Raw genomic sequence first — 22,007 nt, forward strand, 5'->3', positions numbered from 1 at the left:
CGTACGCTCCGCTCCGTGCAGACTTGCACTACAATCTTCCCCTTCCCGGTCCCATTCCTTCCTGAAATACGAGGTGTAGGTCTCACCGGCCAATCAGCGCGCAATCGTGAGGGCCCGTCTCTGCCAATGAGAGATCCCTGAGCTTCGGTGGCGCGATGTGAGCTTGTGGGCGGGCCAGATGTTGAGTGGCATTTGAGCGATCCACTGTCTTAGCAGAAAATGGGGGCGCTGAGCGCGAAGGAGGGGCGTATGGGCGGGGCCACTAAACGGAAGTCTAACAATGGTAGACACAGTACGCTCAAAGGGAGGTGAAACCACCAATGGCGACATGGATATGGCGCTGTGGGCGGGCCTTGGGTCCCAAGAGGGCGTCTGTCAGCGGCGTCCTTGGCGTCACGGCCGGCACCGCCTCATCGCTCCATTCATTCGTTTTTTTTCTCTCCCATTCACGGTGGTAGTGAGGCCTAGTCGCGAGCCATGGAGCGCACTCTCCCGGCGGCCGGTTTCCTGTACTGGGTGGGCGCGAGCACCGTGGCCTACCTGGCCCTGCGCGCCTCGTACTCGCTCTTCAGGGCCTTCCAGGTGTGGTGCGTGGGCAACGAGGCCGGCGTCGGCCCGCGGCTCGGAGAATGGGCAGGTGAGTGGACCGCCGCGGCCCCGGCGTGGCCCTCCCGCCGCGAGCCGGCTTCTGCAGCGCGCAAAGTTGTGCAGATCCTGCGAGCATTGGCGGGTTCTGGAGGAGCTGACCTGCAGGCCTTGTGGGCACGAAGGAAAACCTTCTTAACTCCCTGGGGGCTTGTCCACGTTGAACATCCTGAGTTGGCGTCCGGAGTCAGGTTGCCTTGTCTGCTCTGCCCCTTAGAATGTTTTTAATAAAGTTCTCACTTGGCTTGAAAACGGCCTGTGCTATAGATGAGAAGCATAGGTGAGGATAGGAGGAAGGGGTGCGGGGACAGCGAGTTTCAGAGTCCTGATCTTGCGAAACTTGCCTCTTCAGTTTACGTGGATTGGGTTTCTTTCAAGTCCCTTTGGGGAGTAGGGGAGGGGTCAGAGGAATTCTTGCTAAACTGTTCTGGAGTTCCAGTGAAGCAAGAAGCGCTGTTCTGGGAAAAACGGCAAGTCTTCATATCGTGATCGGCAGTACTTTTTGCGAAAGGGTTGAGAAAAAATGTTTTCACAAAAAGTGAGCAGAACACGGGAACCTTGTGCTTTTCGCGTGGCAGATTTTAAAAACTAGAACAAAGGTGCCTATCAGAAAGTTGAGAAAGTGGTGGGTTCGGCTCCACCCCCTTTGTTTCTTCAATTCTTTTTGACTCCTTAAAAAATAGCTAATTATTTATGACGTTTGGTGTGGTTCTCTTGGTGTTTTGTAGCTCATTTTTCACTTCTCAACGTTTTTTAGACTTTTGGGGTGTGGTTGCCTGTTGTCTTTGTGCAAAACACATCATGTTACTTTACAGGTTCTTTGTTTTGTTGATTTAAAGAACATTTGAACAACTTAACAGGAAAGACATGACAGTTAATCTTTTGGGACAATGACCCTAATATTACAAGAAAATATTTGAAGTAGAAACGAGTTTGTGAGGTCTTTCCCTGATGTGGGGCAAATAGTGATTTTATACAGCTTTTCAAAATCACCTGTTATCTTCTCACAGTCCCTGGGAAAAACATGTTCAGTGTTACTAAAGAACTAGATTATGATTCACAATTGGCTTGCTCGTATTCATTGTTTTCAGCTTGGAAAAACTGGTTTGTATTTTTTTAAAAGTCATTATTGACAGTATGCCATAGGGAATCAGCTATCCAATAAGATACTTTTGCAAAGAAAAGCCTAGTGTTACTTTAGTTTTTCTTTTTAAAAATGTTTATAGAGGCTAAAACTCACATGGTAAATGCACACATACACACATATCCATGGTGAACATCAAGGGAGGTGACATTGCTGTTGGAAAAGGAACATTTGCTCTTAGGCTTGGCTCCACAGGAAGGGAAATTGGTAAATTAGGGGAGAGTTTATTATGTAAAATTTAAAAAAGAAATTTGAACTGAACTTTGGGACAGAGGGAGAGAACCATGGTGTCATACAATGAAATATTGTTGAGGTCAGTTTATTCTAGAATTTTGGAATTTTTTTAAACCGTATTTTAAATGCTGAAGCAAAAGAAGTGATCAGGGGTCGGCAAGATGGTTCAGCAGGTAATGTATTCCTAAACTTGCCAACCTGATTTCCATGCCCAGGACTACCTACAGAGAGGAAGGAGAGACCATCAGGCGAGCTCCCGCCTCTCTCCACACCCATGCTTTGTCACGGTTGCCACCTTCCCCTAAATAACTCCCTCCCCAAGAAAACAACTATGAAACTAACTGGTCAATTGTAATTTGTAAACATTTCCATGTAGCTTAGATCTTAAATACTTCCTTACTCTTCAGATTCGGGGATTCTTTAAAAAGCAGGATTCAAATGAGTTTTTTGAAGCAGTTGGATACAGGTGAAGAGTAGTAAAATTACAAAACAAATTTGCAGAGGCACGCTTAGTAACTCTTAGGGTAAGTTGGGGGAGAGTTGTGATGTTAGTATTAATTTTAATATGTAAGTAGTACTAGCTTTCTTATAGACTTGCTGTCTTAATCTTGAGTGTTTATTCCCTGAGGTCTTAAATAAATGCTAGTGGGAGGTATTTTTTAGGGTGACTTTGCCTAGTTTCTGCTAGTGATATTACTTTATCTTCCTCTCTGTAGATAATTAAATATCTTATTATGTAATAATTAGTGCTGGTTAGGTTTTTGTCAACTTGACATAGGCTTGAGTCATCTGGGAAGAGGGAACCTAAACTGAGAAAGTGCCCTGAATTAGATTTGGCACCTGTAGACAAGTCTGTGGGGCGAGTCTGCCCACTTAATGATTGATATAGCAGGCGGGGGCTTGGGTACCACCCCTGGGCAGGTGATCACGTGACTGGTATTTTGTAAAGGTAAAGTAAGTGTTGACTGAGTCTGAGGGGCAAGCTCCAGACGAGTAGTAGCATTCTTCCATGACCTCTGCTTCAGTTTCTGGTGCCAGGTTCTTGAGTCCTACTCTGACTTTCCTCCATGGTGGACTGTGATCTGGAGTTAAAAGTGAGCCGGGTGGTGGTGGCGCCCTCCTTTAATCCCAGCACTCTGGAGGCAGAGGCAGGCGGATCTCTGTGAGTTCGAGGCCGGCCTGGTATGCAAGAGCTAGTTCCAGGACAGGCTCCAAAGATACAGAGAAACCCTATTTCGAAAAGCAAAAATACAAAAAACAGAAAAACAACAAAAACAAAAAAAAAGAAAGTGAAATAAACCGTTTCCTCTCTAAGCTGTTTTGGTCATGGTCTTTATCACAGTAGTAGAAAACAAACTAGGACATAATTGTTGCTGAATTAATAGCATAATAAAATTAGTAAGGTTATCTATTTAAGCAAATGGATTTGTATATATCAGTTCCAATGCCACTAAATGCTATTTCTAGAAAAGGATACATTTGGAAAGTTAACATTTTACTTCCCTTCTTGTTCTTAGTGTTGGATGGGGCCACGGATCTTATACTAGCAATCTAGTGTGAATTTTCAGGGCAGAAACCCCTGTGTTCTGATATCTTTAGCAGGCTCGGCTCAGTTGATGGTGAAAGCAGAGGAAAGTTGCTTCAGTTGGCCACACTGGGAAAGGACCGGATGCAGGGTCCAGTGATCCCATGTGTCTTCTGCCAAAAACTATTGATTAAATAGAGGAAGAACTGGGCAAAGGGCATGTGGTGTGCTGTATTAAGCTGCTTGTTTGTTCCAGCTGCGCAGAACCAAAATAATCACACAGAAACTATATTACTTAAAACACTGCTTGGCCCATTAGCTCTAGCTTCTTATTGGCTAACTCTTACATCTTAGTTTAACCCATTTCTATTAATCTGTGTATTGTCACATGGCTGTGGATTACCTGCCAAAGTTCCAGGCGTCCATCTCTGGTGGGGCTACATGCCTTCTCTCTGACTCTGCCCTTTTTCCCAGCATTCAGTTTAGTTTTCCTGCCTAGCTCTGTTCCCCTATAGCTCTGCTATAGGCCCAAAGCGGTTCTTTATCAAGCAATGGTAATCACAGCATACAGAGGGAAATCCCACATCAGTGATGTGCATAATTAAGCAGCTCTAGTAAGGTGTGGTCTTGACCACCATTGACCCTTTCTTACCTCAGCTTCGGTCCCATTAGCTGGTCTGAGAAGGGTATTCATCTCTGTCATCCTGTCTTAGTTGTCCCTCCGTGAAGGGACCATTCTGGTTCCTAGTGGGTGTTCACTTCTGCTCCAGAGTATAGCTCTGGCTGCACAGCTAGTAGTCAACACCTGGGTGGAGGGTTTGTTCCACTGCCCTTCCTGGAATAGCAGACTGCACGGTTACATGATTTCAGCAGCCGGAGAGTGAGAAAGACAGAGACAAAATGAAGACAGAGATGCTCGGCTTTCCTCCTCCATTTGGTTACCTTATGGGCCCAAGCAGGGAGCCAGTGCTGTTTAGTAAGTGCAGTTTGTAAGTTTCTGTTTCGGTGAGGGCAAATGTATGGCAAATGGGACCCAGTGAGAGGATTATGGTGGGAAAGCAGTGTTAAGTGGAAGCCTGTGAGGGAGATCAGAGCTGTTCCTGAAGTGATTCCCAAACAGAGCTCTGAAGGGCCCTTGTGAGTTAGCCTGATGAAGGGTGGCAGCACACAGAGGGAAGAAAACCTTGCAGACACCCCCCCACCAACACATGGGGAAGGAAAAATCAAACCATTGTGGTATGAGAATTCTGTTGTCAGGGTCTGAGTGATGAGGTTTTTGAATGGCCAGGCACTGGATTACCATTTTTTCAAGGACGCCCATAACACCATAGTGTGAATTGAAAAGCCTATCAGAAGGACAGCTTTGTTTTATTTTCTGATTCACCTCCCCCCCCGCAGCAAAACAAGGCAAATTTTGTCTTCTCTCCACTGGGAATTCCAGCAAGACTCTACTTTCTAAAAAGTTATCTGTACCACCATAAAGTACAAACAGTCTAGTCTAGGAGGGTTGGAGGAAAGAGTAGGGAATCTAAAGACATTAACAATGAGGGCCTCTTACATTGTATTATATAGTTAACAGATTGGCTTTGGAGTTATCTGGGCAAGGGCAAGCAGTTTTGCTCACTAAACTGACCTTGAACAAAGACAGCTAACCTAAGTATAACTTCATCTTTTAAATGAGGTAAGTGAGTTCCTAATGCAGCCCCTTGTATTTTCTTGGGTAATAAGTAACGTTGAACATATTTTGTTCATACACAGCCCACAGTTTGATTAGTAGGGATTGTTGTAATGAGGAAACATTTGTAGTCCACATAGCCAACTTCATGCTGACAGTCTGAAGTTATAAAAAGATCATTAGAAAGTAATGAGCCTGGCCACAGCAGAATTCTGTACTTGGTAAAAATTTGCTAGGCAGTTGTTTGTGTCTGGCTCCCTTGAATAAGTTCAAGCTAGAATAGACTTAGAGAAATTCCGTTTTCCAAGTACATTTGAAAAACCTTGAAGTCGTCTTTGATCCTTCTCCAGATTTAATCCCTTGGGAAATTCCCTTGACTCTAACGTCACAATACTCAGATACTATCATTTCTAAGCCTTGATAATCTGTGTTTCCCCAGATCCCCCTGCATATGACGTGTGGAAAGCCTGTGTCACCGTGTCATCCCCAGCCCAGTTCTGGTTGTTTTATTAGATTGAATGCATAAGTAGGCAAAGTACCATCTCTTAGTGTCCCTGCTTGGATCCTAGGATGCTGGGGCCAGCTAGTGGAGCTCTGAGGTCAGGGTGCCAGGACACTCAGCTCTTCCTGCTACAGGCCTGGGCTTCAGGGAATGGGGACTCTCCTCTCCTTAGCAAGGCTCTGGAGCTGGAGATTCTCAGTGGTGTCTGAAGCAACTGCAGTGTTGGCTCCTCACAGCTCTTGCTTTCCCACAGCCTCAGCTCTCTGAAGCCTCTGCTTCTGGCTCTAATCTGGGATTCTTTTGCTGCTGGGTGAACCTAGGGCTGAGGGCCCCAGGGAGTTATTGCTTTTGTGGTTTTTTTTTTTTTCCCATGATAAAGATCTAGAATGCTCTGAGAATGCTGCTCATCAAAATCTCACCAATTTCAGGAGTGTACTAGCTATTATGGGTGGGGGAGCTCCTCCCCAACCAGATTAAGGACAGGAAGGAGATCAGGGTGACTATGGGTGGCCAGTCAGCTAAGGGTCATCTGAAGCTTTCATAACTCAAGTAAAGACTCCTGGAGCAATAGCTATGGCAATCAGCGCTTCTGGCACCTGGATAGATGGCTGTCTGGGGATTCAGTGGTTGAGTTTTCTCTGATTGTCAAAGACTGGATTAGAGTCCCCTAGACTGATGGAAGATTTAACAGCCAGAGCTGTTATGATGACTTTTTGAAGATCCAGTGGGAGTGGCTGCTTGATTGACAGCTCTGGGGGTTCCTTGAAATAGCTGAAGTTGCAGATGTTACTGATTCCATGGACTTTGAGCATATTAACATGGCCTGTAAACCAGATGTGGCTTGCTGGCTTTGCCAATCACTTAGCAACACCCATCAGCAATGGTCTTCACAGGAGTCTAACTCTAGATTTCTGTGTGAAAAAGTTTAATTTCTGAGGATTTGAAAATTTCTCATTTTTCTGTGGACTAGTGGACAAAATTCAACAAGTGGCCAGTTTGCTTTCCTATCTTTAATTAAATGCTAGAAGCACACTGTCCTTGTCGCATCTGGACTGGAGATTGCCAGCTTTTACTGAACACTATCGCAGTCCCCCATCATCTGTGTTGCCAAGTGCCTCTTCCTTACAGGACACTTTGAAAAGGTCTATTGTTGTATAAACCCTGCAGTCAAATTGTTCCTTACACTTGCACAAAGTTTAACTTAATGATAACTTCAAGTTCTTGGCACATTTTGAATTTTTATCACGTATGTTTCTGTCATCATCTTTTTGCATCCTTAGCAAAAAAAGATTGAGGGTTGGAAAAGTGGCTCAACAATTAAGAGCGCTGGCTGCTCTTCCAGAGGACCTAGGTTCAATTTCCAGCATCCACATGGTGACTCACAATCATCAGTAACTCCAGTTCCAGGGCATCTGATGCCCTTTTCTGGCTTCCTTGAGCACCAACCAGGCACACACATGGTAATATATATATACATGCACGCATATGTGGATGTTGGAAACCTAACCTGTAGCCTCTGGAAGAGCAGCCAGTGCTCTTAACCACTGAGCCACCTTTCCAGCTTCTATGCATTCAGACTTATTTATGCTTTTTTCTTCCTCTTTGATTATCTTATTTGTGCAGAGACACTAGTTTTATCAGGTGTTGAAATGGTTTTATTGTCTGAGATAGTCTTTCTCCTGTTCCACTTTCATCTTTACACTTTCTGCTTGTAAATCTTTCTACTTTTTTTAGAACATACATTATGTTTTTTTTTCTTCTCCAGGTCTACACACAGACATCGCTGAACGCTTCGGAGCAGTTACAATACTTTGTGTGTGTGTTTGCGCATTTGTCACCTTAGTTGTGGGTACATCATATGTGTGCAGCATATACACATCTGAGTGAATGAGTTATCCCATTTGTTCTAAACTGTAAGCCCTTCAAGAGCTCATTATAATTTATTTAGTGAATAGTGTGTTTTGTTTGGAAGTGGGGTGATTAACTTTATTTTTGCATTTTGTAAAATAATTTGTGCATCCTCCCTCTTTGTTTTAATACCGTAAGTATCACATGCCTCTGAAACTCTAGATTGAAATTAACCAAGGCTGTTCCGACAAGACTGGTTACAAAGTTATGACAGCAGGAAATCTATGGGGCATTTTCTTAATTAGTTATTGATATGGGCATTCTTAGCTCCATGGGTGGTGTGACCCTTGGGCAGGTGGTTTGGGTGAAGAAAGTAGGCTGACTGAGCAAACCATTGAGGAGCAAGCCAGTAAGCAGCATTTCTCCTTGGCATCTGCTTTAGTTCCTGCCTCCAGGTTCTTGCCTCGAGTTCCTGCCTTGGTTTTGGCCTGAGAGCCAAATAAACCCCTTCCTCTCCCAGTTGCTTTTGGTCATGGTATTTATCACAGCCTTAGAAACTAAGACTTGGTCACCCATTGGAGTATGGCTAGCCCATCAGAGGCTGCATCCCTGAAGAAAACCAACTCCCTTTTTTTCTGCAGCCATCAGTTCCCAGTAGCTCCTCAGCTAGCGGTGGGAGTTCCTGAGCTGGGATTCTGGCTGGCTTGATTTTTGCAGGTCTTGTGCATTCACTTGCAGCTGTCATGTGTTCCTGTGCCAGTGGCCCTGTTGCATGCTGGTCCTCTGCTACCTCAGCTCCAATTGTTTTGAACTGAGAAATTCCGTCAGTCTGTTAGTGGCATGATGACAAGTTAGCCTTTCTTCTATGGTTTAGGATATATGTACACTATTACATTTAGTAACTGTTTGAATATTAATACAATATTGGTAACACATATTCATGCTTATCTCTTCCTATAAAATTGCTCTGAATAGGTTTTCTCCTATCAAGAAAGTTTTTTCAATTAAAGTGAATAAAATCTTGCTAATTGGGAGAGCTAAGATAAATTTGTGGAAATTGAAATTCTAGCATATTTGGCCAAAATAGTTTCTTAAAAAATTTAGATTTCTGGTGAAATAAATCCATGCCTTCTAGAACCTTCAACTCTTATTAAAAGAAATTCTTTTTGTTTGGATCTCATGTGCCCAGGCTGACTTTGAACTAGCTAAGAGTGTCATTGCACTTTGAATCTTTCTTCCTCCACCTCCCAAGTGTTAGGATTGCAAGTTTGTGCCATCATGCCTGATGTAACTTTTAGACTTTTATTTTAAAATACTGGAAAATGCTCCAAGACAGACTGTATACAGAAACAGTAACTGCAAGAAAGTTAAACTGCATATCAGTTCACAGGTTTAAGTTGGTTCTTGTCAGGTCACAGCAAGGAAAACAGTTATACAATCAAGATTATGAATGTGTTTAGAGAAAGGTCAGGTAAGATAGATAATTCAGTGTTCAAAGGCAGTTAGCTACAGCTGAGGTAGATTGATAAAAAGCAATGGGAGTGCTGAAAGCAGGCCACAGTGGCAGAGTAGTGAAAATTCTTGAAGTTAGAGAAAAAAAAAAAAAAGAGAGAGATGATTTGTTGGAGGCGGACTGTACTTTCCTGCCCCCAGTTCTTAAATAACCAACACGAGACCTAATATTATTTCTAAGTGCTTGGTCAATAGCTCAAACTTATTACTAACTAGCTCCTATAATTTAAATGAACCCATTTCTATTAATCTACATTCTGCCGTCTGGTGTTACCTCTCTTTCATCTTATACCTCCTGATCCTCTCTTGTTTGGATGGTGACTTCTCTGACTACACCCTTTTTCTGCCCATTGTCCTTAGTCTGGTTCTCCCACTTAACTTATCCTGTCTAGCTATTGGCCAGCCAGCTTCCTTATTAAACCAATCACAGTGACACATTCACACAGTGTACAGAAGGATTATTCCATAGCAGTTTGTGGCACCTGGCAGGCATCACCAATCTGAAATATTCCCCAAAATCTAATGTCCCTGACCATGTGCTGTCCCCAGAGTTTCAGATTTGGGAGGTTAGGATTTTAGATTTGTGGTTTAGTGTTCAGCTGATAAAGTCTATGTGGATGTCCCAAAATTTAAAACTCCAACAAATCCTGCAACACTTCTGGTCCTGCCCATTTTGAATAGCCAATCTGTAGCAGTGAGAGAGAATGCTGGAGAGCATTATCAGACATTCCTGCAACTTGTGTGAGGAAAAAGATGGCCCCTTTTGTGAAAGAGCCTGAAGCTGTAAAGAAAGCACAGGCACCTCTAGCCCTGGAGGGCACCATTGTACCACTTGGGAGACCCTCCCTGCACATTAAAAAATTGGGGGAGGGATTTGTTCCTTTTGTGTAGTGTTGCAAGTTAATTTGGTGGATCCAACATTTCTAGAGTCTCAGCTGTGCTCATAACCCAGTCCACTAATTCTGTGGATGACAATGAATTGCCAGAGAAATATTGTGTAGTTTTAGTGTATGCTCTTCAAGGCAGTCAGGAAAGGGGACAGTTTCTTTTAGAAAATTTAAATAATCAGTTTTAAAGTCCCCTTAGCATTTATAGGATGTAGAAAACTCATTCTCTAGATCGGTTTTTCTCTAATGACTGACATTAACTGCTCACAGTCAAGCTAGCTTCCAGTAGAAATACTGCCAGCCAAGCCCTAATGACGGCTGAGACTCTAGCCCTGCCACATAAACAGTGCTGCTGCAGTAAACAAGCTCCTAATCCCGCACATCTAGAGCTTATCTATGCCCCAGTACCTATTGCCTGTCATGTGAAAGGAGCAATGATGCTTGTAGATAATGTGGAGAGACAGAAGGAGAAACAACAGCTCCTAGCAGCTGGGCAGCAAACATTCTGAATTCTGAATTAAAGGACACTGACTTTATGAGATGTTATGTACTGGTGACATCTTTGCAGAGTCCTTTTTGAGTATTTTCAAATGATTCCCACGGCAACCCTGTGAGGAAGGTTTAGTGCTGGTTTGCTATTTCCACATTATGTACCCGTTGCCAGGGGGCGATACAGTGGTGGGTGTAAGGGTTATACAGCTTTCAAATGTCAGAAAAAAATTGAATCTCGTTTTTTTAACTTCAAATTCCATGTCCTTTCCAATTTATTCTCCAGTTTCTGAGGGAAGGGTGATTTTAAGGCAGTCAAATACATGCCAGGAGCTCATGAGTTGAAGCATTCCTCAAATGTTGCTTAAATGTGAAGGTCTCTTTTTATGTCATGGCTATATCTAAACTTGCAAGACTTAAAGAGTCAGGTGTGCTTGTTCAACATAGAGTGTAGGACTTGTACCAGCACTACTGAGTCCAAAACTTTAGGAAAAAATGTAAAGTGTGTGTGTGTGTGTTTTTCCCCTCCCTCCACTTTTCTCCCTGTGTAGCCCAGGCTGACCTTGAATTCATGTCTAAGCCTCCTGTTGGAACTCTGGAATTACAGATGTGTCACGACACCTGTCCTGAAAAATTATTTTAATCAGAAAAATTACTTCCTAAAAACATTACATTTATTTGGGGCCAGGAATGGCACATGTAACATGGTGCCTGTGGAAATCAGAAGACTTGAGGGAGTCAGTTCTCTTCTTCCTCTACGGGAGTCCCGGCTTATCAGGCTTGGCAATAGATGTATTTACCTGCTTAGCCATCTTGTGCAACAGATAAAGATTCTTAAGGGACTAGAGAGATAGGTTAGCAGCTAAAAGCACCTGCTCTGTAATCATGAGGACCAGAGTTCAGCACATGTAACAAGCTGGATGTCCTGATAAATACCTGCAACCCCAACTCTCAAGGTTGGGGCCAGTGGAGACAGTAATCCTCACTAGGGTTGTGGAGACTTCAGTCTAGCGTGAAAAGACAGGAAAGAACCTGACTCAGTAGGAATAGATAGATAGACACCCAGTGCCCTCTTCTGGCCCCTCTGCATGCATACAGGAGTAAGCATCCACACATAGACATAGCTATACATTCAACACACACACCCAGATACAGTCATAAGAGCCTATATATAGCCATGCAGTGGTAGTACACACCTTTAATCGTAGCACTCTGGAGGCAGACAGGTGTTCTTTGAGTCTGAGGCCAGCCTTGACTATAGAGTGCATTCCAGGACAGCCAGGATGGTTACACAGAGAAACCCTGTCTCAAAAAAACAAACAAAAACAAAGAAATGTGTGTATGTATTCATTAAAAATGAATTCTTAAGATACACTATTTTAGGAAACACTATTGTGGTCAGCCTCCTTGATACATGCAGACTTTTAAGCCAAGTATCTGTTCTTCAGACCAGGGTTTGATTTATAATGGTATTAAAACTTCGAGTGTTTTCTGTATTTATTATGTGCCCACAACTTTAATTATTAGAAAATTGGCCAAATTCTCTATTTAAGAAGAATTGGCCAATTCTGTGTTTGTGTGCCGAAACAGATTAAAAACGAGGAAAACATTGATTCTTGGTATGTTTGCTATGTGCTCAGCGTACCTTCAGTGTGTCCCAGTTGTCCCTAGTTGGAAGCTGGGCGTGAGGAAGAGAGGGTAGTTAGTAAAACTGATTTATGGACAAATACAGTAGAAGTTTTAAATTTTGCTATTTTAGATAGACCCATAGAAATACAGCTGAAGACTTTGAAAATTTAACTGTAAGAGCTGAAAAAGCAGTACTTGCTATTTTTTCTTATTGGTGACTTTTAGTTCACTAAATAATCTTAGTTTATTTTGGTTCTATTTAGAGGAAAAAAGTTTTAAATATGTTTTCTTATAGTGTAGATGTTTTAAAATTACCTTTACTGTGGGGACTGGCGAGAGAGTGTTGTGGTTGAGAGTGCTTTCTGCTCTTCCAGAGGACTGGAGTTTTGGTTCCCAGCACCCACATGAAGTAGGATCCAACTTATCCAGGGACTCCAACTCTTCTAGTTCTCTGGGCAATTGACTCATTTGCATATCCCTCCCTCAAATGTATCATTAAAAAATAAAATACTTTTAAAAGATTACCTTTATCATGAAGTTCATATGAGTTATTTCTTGGTGAAGGATTCTTTTTCTTGATTATTGAGACATTTTTACTGTTACCTAAGCGTGGCTTGAATTGTGACCTTTCTGTTTCAACCTTCTGAGTACTGATTCTTTTGTGTGTGCAAGTGTGCTGCTCATGTATTTTTTTTTTTTTTTTGAGACAGGGTCTCATAGGCTTAGGATCACCAAGTAGAATAGGGTGGCTAGCTAGGAAGCTCAGGGATTTCCCTGTCTACTTCCCCACGTACTGGAATTACAGTGTCTACTGATGTGGGATTCCCTTCTGTATGCTGTGAATAACCATTGGTTAATAAAGAAACTGTCTGAGGCCTGTGCAGGCAGAGCTGAGTTAGGTGGGGAAACTAAACGAATTCTGGGAGAAAGAAGGCAAAGTCAAGGAGAAGCCATGTAGCCCCTTCTGGAGACAGATACCGAACTTTACCTGGTAAGGCACAGCCTCCTGATGATACACAGATTAATGGAGATGGGTTAGTTTAGGATATGAGTTAGCCAGAAATATGCTTAAGCTATTGGCCAAACAGTATTGCAAATACTATTGGTTTCTGTGTGATTATTTTCAGGACTCAGCAGCCGGAAACCAAACAAGTGACCTTCCTACAAACAATCTACTACCCTGACTGACTTTTTAAATGTGGGTTTTGTTAATTAATTCAGGTCCTTATGCTTTCCAGACAGTTGCTTTACCAACTGAGTGGAACTCTCTCTCCAGACTGTCATGACGATACTTTAAACAAAAATTATTTTTTAGATTTATTTTATTTGGGCATGAGTCTAATGTGATGTTTTATTCCTTTACTCTTTTTGACGGTTCCACCACCCAGCTCCCAAGTATAAATCACACATGGGCTTATTCTTAGTTATGAATACCTGGCCTTACTTGGCTTGTTCTTTTTTTTTAAGTTATCCCACAACCACCTTTTGCCTCTGGGCTTTTATCTTTCTATTTCTTTATACCTTCTTACTTCTTTCTCTGTGACTTGTTGTGTAGCTGGATGGCTGGACCTGATGTTCTTTTCTCTTTGTTCTCTTGCTGTTCCCTCTTCTTTCTCCTTCTATTTATTCTCTCTCCCATTAGCCCCACCTGTCCTTGCTCCTGCCTTGATTTTGGCTGTTCAGCTCTTTATTAGACCATCAGGTATTTTTGACAGGCAAAGAATCACAACTTCTCAGTGTTAACAAATGCAACATAACAAAAGTAGTACACACCTTAAAATGATAATTCCCAACTCATAAGTGTTTGACTTGCTTATACGTAGTGTTACTGTGTACATGTACCATGTAGATTCCAGGTGCTCCTGGACATAAAAAGAAGGCACCAAATCCCCTGGAACTGGAGTTAAAGCCACGGGTGCTGGGAACAGCATATGATAAACTGCTGAGCTATCTCTAGCCCCTGAAGGAGGAGTCTTTGAAGGATCAAAATGGAAGGTAGAGGTAAGAGGATTAGAAGCTTAAGGTCATTCTTCCCTGCAGAGTGAATTTGAGGCCAGCCTGGGCTGCCTGAGACCCAATATAAAAAATTACATTAACAACAAACAGTAAAGGGCAAGTAGATGAATAGGGTAGCACAGGTGGTGGTATCTAAAGGTTTTTCCTTTAGACTTTATTTTTTTCAAAGCTTTTATGGGGCTGAGGGTGAAACCTAGGGGATTGTTGGTGGTAGACTAGGTATAGCAGTTGGTGGAGGTCAAGGAAGCAAAGACTGTAGGTGCCTTTTTTGGTAAATGGTATGTTCCTGGGGTAAGGGAGACAGCAGAGTTTAGGGAACTGTGCAGTGCTAGGGCTCTGCACTGGTAAAATGCAAAAAGTAGGGAACAGTCTTTGAGAAATAATACTGTTCTGTAAGGTTCTGGGTGATGTCCATGCGGTCTTACCATAGGTCAACCCCAGGCTGAGCGTAGTGTTCTGTGCTTAAATCCTTTGGCTTAACAGTTGATGTCCAAAATTACCTGCTGTAGTTTCTAGTCTAGAAGAGTTTGAATCTTAGCGCATAATATTTCAGGAAAGAGAGAATACTGTTTGTTGTTTGTTAGTTTTTTGGAGAACATTATTTTCGATCAGTCTCCATGTATCTCCCAAAGCATCTTGTACTGTAGGTTGGCAAATCAGTTTTGGACAGGAAGTACAGTGGGAAATACAAGAGCTGAATCAGTATCTCAGCTTTATTTTGGTCAACTGTCCATGTTGGTCCTTCACCACCAATTTTTTAGGTTTGTCTAAAAACTCTCACCTTGCCCATCTTCAGAGACATTTGAGTCCTTGGAGGCACTGTAGAAGTGCAAAGCATTGTGCAGCCTCTGGACCTTGGACCTTTTCTCCACTTCCATTTTCAGTTAGATACTTGGAAATAGAATCATCCCATGATTCAATCAAACTGTGAGGTTCATATTGCTGCTAGGCTTATTTTGGGTTCTGCTGCAGCTTTGTCATGATCAACATCTGATTCTCTTTTTGATGTGATTATCTAATATATGTCAGTTTTAGAGGGTAGCTAAAATAGATTCCCCCCTACAATTTTATCAACGTAAGCTCTATTTCTGAATCAAAAGTTCAGTTAGTTTAATCATGGTGTTAAAGACGTACCTTAAACTTTGATCTTAATAGGCATAAAAAGTATGGAAATGAATTAAGGATATAGTGAAATTATTACTAATGCAGTGACATTTCAACTGCCATGTAATTAGAAGATTTTTGTAGCTTGACATAACTCCCATTATTTTATTATAGGCATTAGTTACGAGACAGTTAGGAGTTCACGTCATCTCTGTTTCAGTACCTTACTGTTCCAGCTCCTGTTAAAAGGAAATTAGGAATGCTTTTTTAATAGAGATTTTTATTCATAGTTCAAAATTAGGTTCTTAGGATTATGCTATTATAACACAACAGTACCTATTTATAGCAAACGTCAACTCTTGGGTTTGAGATTTAACTCAGTGGTAGACTTATCTGCCAAAAAAGAGGTCCTGAATTCAAGTTCCATTACTACACAGGAGGAACAAAGTAACATTTTTGAAATGAAATATTTTTTAGAATTTGCTTTGAATCTTCTTTTAAAAATCAAGGTTAGGACTTTATGTTGAAGATTATCAAGTCTTTTAGAAATATTTACTTGAAAATTTATTATTTTGTTATAGAGATTATGAATGAATTCTTTTTTAATCCACACTATTTATTAAAATTACTGTGAATGGAAATACTTTTTACTTTTTGTGTTTTGGATTTTGCCAGAAGCATTCTTTTTTAGACAACGAGTAGAATTGGATTTGCACGATAACCCCAGGAACATTAGTGGGGTGGAAGAGAAGGGAGCTAGCCGATACAGAGGGCACCTGCTAGATGACCTGCTGAGGCTCAGTGTCACTGCAGTGTCGGCACCAGTGCAGAGCGCATGTCCAGTTACTTATACACTAGAGGCCACTAGTCACTAGTTGAAGTCTCAGTAGGGAGGAACATCCCTTTAGTAGTTTTAGTAGAACTGTTCTTCAGTGTGCCTGGGTGATGCTAGTTTCAGCCATGAGAGGAAGCTCATGGGTGGAGAGATGCCAACAGAATGTGCTGCCCAGTGGGATGGTCAGAGGGGATATGGGCAGGATACTACTAACATAGTATATATGATATATATAGTATATATAATATAGTAATATTCATCACAATATTTACATTTGGTTCTATTTTCTTTAAACAAAGCAATGTGTGGGGATGGAGAACTTGTTCTTTAGATAATAAAAGAAACACAGTCTAATGAAGCATGAGTTGATGTGTGTTACAGTCTTGTTGGTGGAGCTTTTATCATATCATGATGGTTGAATTACCAAAATTAACTACTGGTAATTAACTGTTGGTAATATAAATATATTAATAATTTCTATAAATATAGGTGGCCATTAACCAAATATTGAGTGGATTCATAAGTTTGTTTTAAGTGGATGAGCTAACATTTTCCTCTTTGTAATTTAATACTGATTTATGATATGGAAAATTATTTTTACTGGTCCCCTACAGGGTAGCTACAACTCTTAGGTAAGTTGTAGCACATAGAATAGGTTGCTTATTGAAAGAATCTCAAATTTGTGTAGGAAGTGAATACTTCAGTGGTGGTTGGGCCTTTCCTCTGCTGCAGGGATTAAATTTCAGTTATTTCAGTGCTTGCTTTATCTTCACCTTGCATGTTGGTTAGGGTTGGATAATTAATTGTAGCAGTGAATGCAAGTAGAAGTCTGCTGGAAGAAGGGCTTCTCAGATGCTCTCTGGAGCCTAAAAGATAGTCAAGAGAAAGTGTAATTATGTGAGAATGTGATATTAGCAGGCATCCATGCTATTAGAGGAAACACACTGGGAAAGATCTCAGCCTGGAGTGTAGAGTAGAAAGATGGAAGGCACTGGGTTCTATGAGCCTGGTACCAAGCTGCTGACCTCTGATGCTGGTGGAACCCTACACTGTTCTTGACTTTGAGATGATAAATCCCACTGTCCTGAAAAGGACTTCTGTTGCTTGCCATTGGAGAATTTCTAAGCTATAGACTGAGGAGAAAGGGAAAAACTGCTCATGATTTGAATGCAATTTCATAGTTGATCAAAGTCCTCCATATCTGTAGTGGTCTTTGCTTGCTATCCCAGCTCTTGGGAAATGGAGGAGGAAAAATGCTGAACAAAGTAATCTTCGGTAGAAAAGCCAGTGGTATGGGAAGTCTTCTGTATATGTGTTGCTTTTATTGGTTAATAAAGAAGCTGCTTTCAGCCAATGGCTTAATAGAATAGTCAGGCTAGAAGATTATGTATGTATGTATGTATACACATACTTATATGTATACATACTTGTATATATGTATACACATACTTGTATGTATGTATGTATACACATACTTATATGGCGTGAGTCAGTGAGAAGCCATGTAGCTGCCTGCAGGTGACTGATGCACTGAAACCTTGCCAGTAAGCCACAGCCATGTGGCAATACACAGATTAATAGAAATGGGCTAATTTAAGATAAAAGATTTAACTCTTAAGCTATTGGCCAAGCAGTATTGAAATTAATACAGATTTCTGTGTTATTACTTTGGGTCAGAGCAGCTGGGAACGAACGAACATCTTCCCCCAACAAATTGGTGCCAAGGTGGGTGACTACATCCATAGAACCTGAGAGACCATTTTTTTTGGGGGGGGGGCAGGCTCTGTTTGCTTGCAACAATTAAGAGCGCTGTGGCTCTTTAAAGAGAAGTCTTACTGATTCAGTGGTAGCAGAAAAAAATGAGCAGTTTCAAAAGGGCAGTTTTCTGGTCCATGCTGCCAGCAGGAACTCTGGCTCTTTTAGGAGGCCGAGCACTTGAATGGGGTTTGTGGACAGCATGCTGCAAGTTACTCAGTGGCATCATGGGCCAACTGGTTACCAGAGTTGAGGTGGTGAGTGTGGCTCCACCTGGCAGTCTCAGAGGCAGTGAATGGACTTCCGCTATGTTGGACTAGGAGGAACCAAAAGGCAAAGCAGCCTTGGCCCTAGCTATGTCACTTTGCATTTTAAGAAGCAGTCCTGATCAGAACAGCATTACAGATACACAATAAAGATAGATTCAGATAAAAAAGACCTCTAAATGGGTCACAGTGTTGGGTAAATTACATAGGCTTGAGAGAGAGAAGGGGGGGAGAGTAAAGATAGTCATAGATTAAAATTAATAGAGTAAGAAAAGCCATGTAAAGATGGAATGTATACAGTCTTAATTATGTACATGTTGTGGTTTTTTTTTTTTCTGTGAATAAGCTAAGTACAGAGAGACATTTCATTGTATGGGCTGCTAAGCTAAACCAACATATGTATTTTAAAGGTATCTTGATTTCAAAATTTGGGTCTAAGGATTTGTTGCCTTGGAAAAGAGGTTCTTTTTTTTCTACAGAGGATGAGAACCTGTGGATTCCTTCCAGACTAATGTGGTTTGATGGACTAAGATCCCCTGAAATATTGCCGTGAACACCCCTAAAAAATTACCTTGCAGGCTGGAGAGATGGCTCAGCAGTTAAGAGCATTGCCTGCTCTTCCAAAGGTCCTGAGTTCAATTCCTGGCAACCACATGGTGACTCACAACCCTGCAGGAATCTAGCTGGACTGGAGAAAATATAAATATATATATATATATATATATATATATATATATATATATATATACACACACACAGAGAGAGAGAGAGAGAGAGAGTAGTCAGATGCACTGAAACCTTGCCAGTAAGCCACACCCACATGGCAGTACACAGATTAATAGAAATGGGTTAATTTAAGATATAAGAGTTAGCCAGAAATACACTTAAGCTATGGGCCAAACAGTATTGCAATTAATACTGATTTCTGTGTGATTATTTTGGGTTGGTGCAGCCAGGATTGAACGAATATCTTCCCCCAACAAACCAGTCCTGGAGAAATCATAATATATGATCTCAGATTATACTACTGAGACATAATAACAAAAACTGCATAATACTGGAAAAAACAAAACACACTAACCAAAACATATAAACAAACAATAGCAAAACCAAAAAGTTCATCCTAATATACACAGTGAATCTTAATCCAGTCCAGGCTACATGACATCTTGCCTCAAATAAATAAACAGTAGCTTTTGTGTATAGCAAGCACAAACTTGCCAAGAATGAAACCAGGGAGGACAAATAGTAACTTCAAAAATAAAAATCCTGGTGGATGAAGGACACTTACATGTCTACCCAGAGTCACTTGCCTTGGGCAAGGAGGAGAAACCACAGGCCAGTTTGGCACTTTGTGGCACTGGGTGGTAGGGTGCCATTATGGTGAGCCAACATATGGTGGGGTATGGGAGAGAGAGGAGGTGCAGAATGGCTTATGTTCTGTTGAGGGTGGCAGATCTGAAGAGGTGAAGGCAGTGAGGAACAGACTGGTAGGGGAGGCCTGTTTGCTACTGGGGGCTGTGTTGATGTCAGGGCCTGGGCTGCTGCCAAGACAGTCTTTGTTGATGTCTGTGACTCCTGTTATCACCGAATCCTGTTAGGACACACAGGGTCTGGGTTGCTACATTCGTGCCTGATGTCCATGTCACCACAGGTCTCTCCCCCCATCTGAGTGGCCTGCACTACCACCTGGGGTCGTGGAGGCATCTGGGCCCCAGGTGCAGCTGAGGGCCATATTTGGATCTGTGGCTTCACTGCAGCCAGATTCTGTGTTGATGTTCATGGCCTGCATTGGCACCAAAAGCCCACAATGATGCCTGGGTTCTGGGTTGTCACCTGTGGCCATTTTGGAGTCTGAGGGACATTCAGCCGCTAGAGCCATGCCAATCTGAGTGGCTTGCGCTGCCGCCTGGGGACATGTCATCTGGGTCTGAACTGCTGTTGAGAGCCATGTCTGCATCCATTGCCCTCCTGCAGCCAGAGTCTACTTTAATGTCAGGGATTCCTGTTATCACAGAAGGACATGAGGACTGACGCCCAGGGTCTGGCTGCCACATGTGGCCATATTGGTGCCTGGGGGCCATGCAACCACAGGAGCTGATCCTGTCCTGATCTGTCTTGCCCCCTGGGGCCATGGAGGCTTCTGTGTCTGGACTGCAGCCCAATGTCATGTCTAGGTTGGTGGCCCTACTGCAGCTAGGGTCTGATTTGATATCTGTGGCTCCTATTACTACCAGAGGCTGAGTACATGCCAGGAGTCTGAACTGACATCTGGGGCCATATTGGCATCTGAGGGTCATGCTGCTACTGGGCCATACAGTCCTGTACTGCCACCCGGGGCCATGGTGTCATCTAGGCCTGAGCTGTAGGTCATGTAGGTCATGGCCTAGGGTCATGTCTGAGTCTGTACCGCTGCTGTGTCTGGGTTGATGTCTATGGCCCATGTATTCACCAAAGGCCACAAGGTTCTGGGTTGCCATGTTGGAGTCTGAGTGACATGCTGCTGCTAGGGCCATGCTGACCTGCGATGCCACCCAGGAACTGGGTGTTGTCCCTACCCAAGCTGCTGCCGAAGGCCATGTCTGGATCCATGGCCCTACTATAGCCAGAGTCTGCTTTGATGTCCGTGACTCCCTTTACCCCCAAAGGCTGTGCAGATAGATGCCTAGGGCCTGGGTCTACACCTGAGGCCATGTCGATGCCTGAGTGTCAGGCTACTGCCAGGGCCATCTGGGTTCCTGTGGCCCCAAGCAGTGGGAGGTGGGGTGTGTGTCTGTGGTCCTATGGCAGCTGGGGTCTGTGTGATGTCTGTGACTCCTGTCACCATCACAAGTCCAGTGTGCTAATAAATTGAACAGTTTTTAAGAGAAATAAAAATGGCCAACAAAGCGGCCGGGCGGTGGTGGCGCACGCCTTTAATCCCAGCACTCGGAGGCAGAGGCAGGCAGATCTCTGAGTTCGAGGCCAGCCTGGTCTACAAGAGCTAGTTCCAGGACAGGCTTTAGAAACTACAGGGAAACCCTGTCTCGAAAAACCAAAAAAAAAAAAAAAAAAAAAAAAAAAAAAAAAAAAAAAAAAATGGCCAGCAAAGATTTGAAATTGTTTACCATTTCTAACCACCAAGGACATGTAAATTGAAACTGCTATGAGATTTTATTCCATCACATCCAGAATGGCTACCATCAAGAACGCAAAGAAGAAGCTGGGCAGTGGTGGAGCACGCCTTTAAGTCCAGCACTTGGGAGGCAGCGGCAGGTAGATCTTCATGAGTTTGATGTCAGCCTGGTTTACAGAGTGAGATTCAGGATAGCCAAGGCTACACAAGGAAACCCTGCTCAAAAAACCCAATGAAAAAAAATTCTAACTAGCCCATGAGACTGAGGGAAAAGAAAGGAAGGAAGGAAGGAAGGAAGGAAGGAAGGAAGGAAGGAAGAAGGAAGGAAGGAAGCAAGCAAGCAAGCAAGCAAATAAATACTGGCTAGGATTTGTAGAGAAAAGTACTCTTATTCACTGCTGGTAGGAAGGTAAATACATGCAGCCACTACAGAAATCTTTCAGAAAAACTAAGGACAGAACTATCATATAACCCACCAATAAGACAGTGTACCACGGAGGTTCTTTCTGCCTGCTTCCGACTGTGTTACTCACCGTAGCTAGGAAATGGAACCGGCCTGGATTGTGACCATGCTCATTTATTCCTTCTTTCTTAGTGATGTTTGAATGTAGCGCATTAGTGAGCTTGTTCTCTCTTCCTGATCTTCCTCCTTTTGCTTGCCCAGCCATGTCAGTTGGTGATGCTCTCCGTTGTAGTTTCATATTTATTTGATTCATTGAGTTCTTAATTTCTTTCTTTTTTTTTTTTTTTTTAAATTTCCGTTTCCTTGCTTGCTGCGGGCTTGTTGCAGCTGCCTGTTGAATGAACCCCATTTCCTGGGGGGTAG

The 22,007-nt window shown here is 42.6% G+C and overlaps 1 protein-coding gene across 1 annotated transcript in view; it reads left to right on the forward strand.

Annotated features, from left to right (window-relative positions):
- Positions 1 to 416: 416 nt before the first annotated feature.
- Hsd17b12 (hydroxysteroid 17-beta dehydrogenase 12) overlaps positions 417 to 22,007 on the forward strand; it is a 160,148-nt gene continuing 138,557 nt past the window's right edge. The window contains exon 1 of the mRNA XM_038329296.2: positions 417 to 637. Within this exon, the coding sequence (XP_038185224.1) occupies positions 478 to 637 (160 nt within the window). The 5' untranslated portion in view covers positions 417 to 477. The remainder of the gene's footprint in view (positions 638 to 22,007) is intronic.

Source organism: Arvicola amphibius, chromosome 5 (assembly GCF_903992535.2).
Source record: "Arvicola amphibius chromosome 5, mArvAmp1.2, whole genome shotgun sequence".
NCBI classification, from domain to species: domain Eukaryota; kingdom Metazoa; phylum Chordata; class Mammalia; order Rodentia; family Cricetidae; genus Arvicola; species Arvicola amphibius.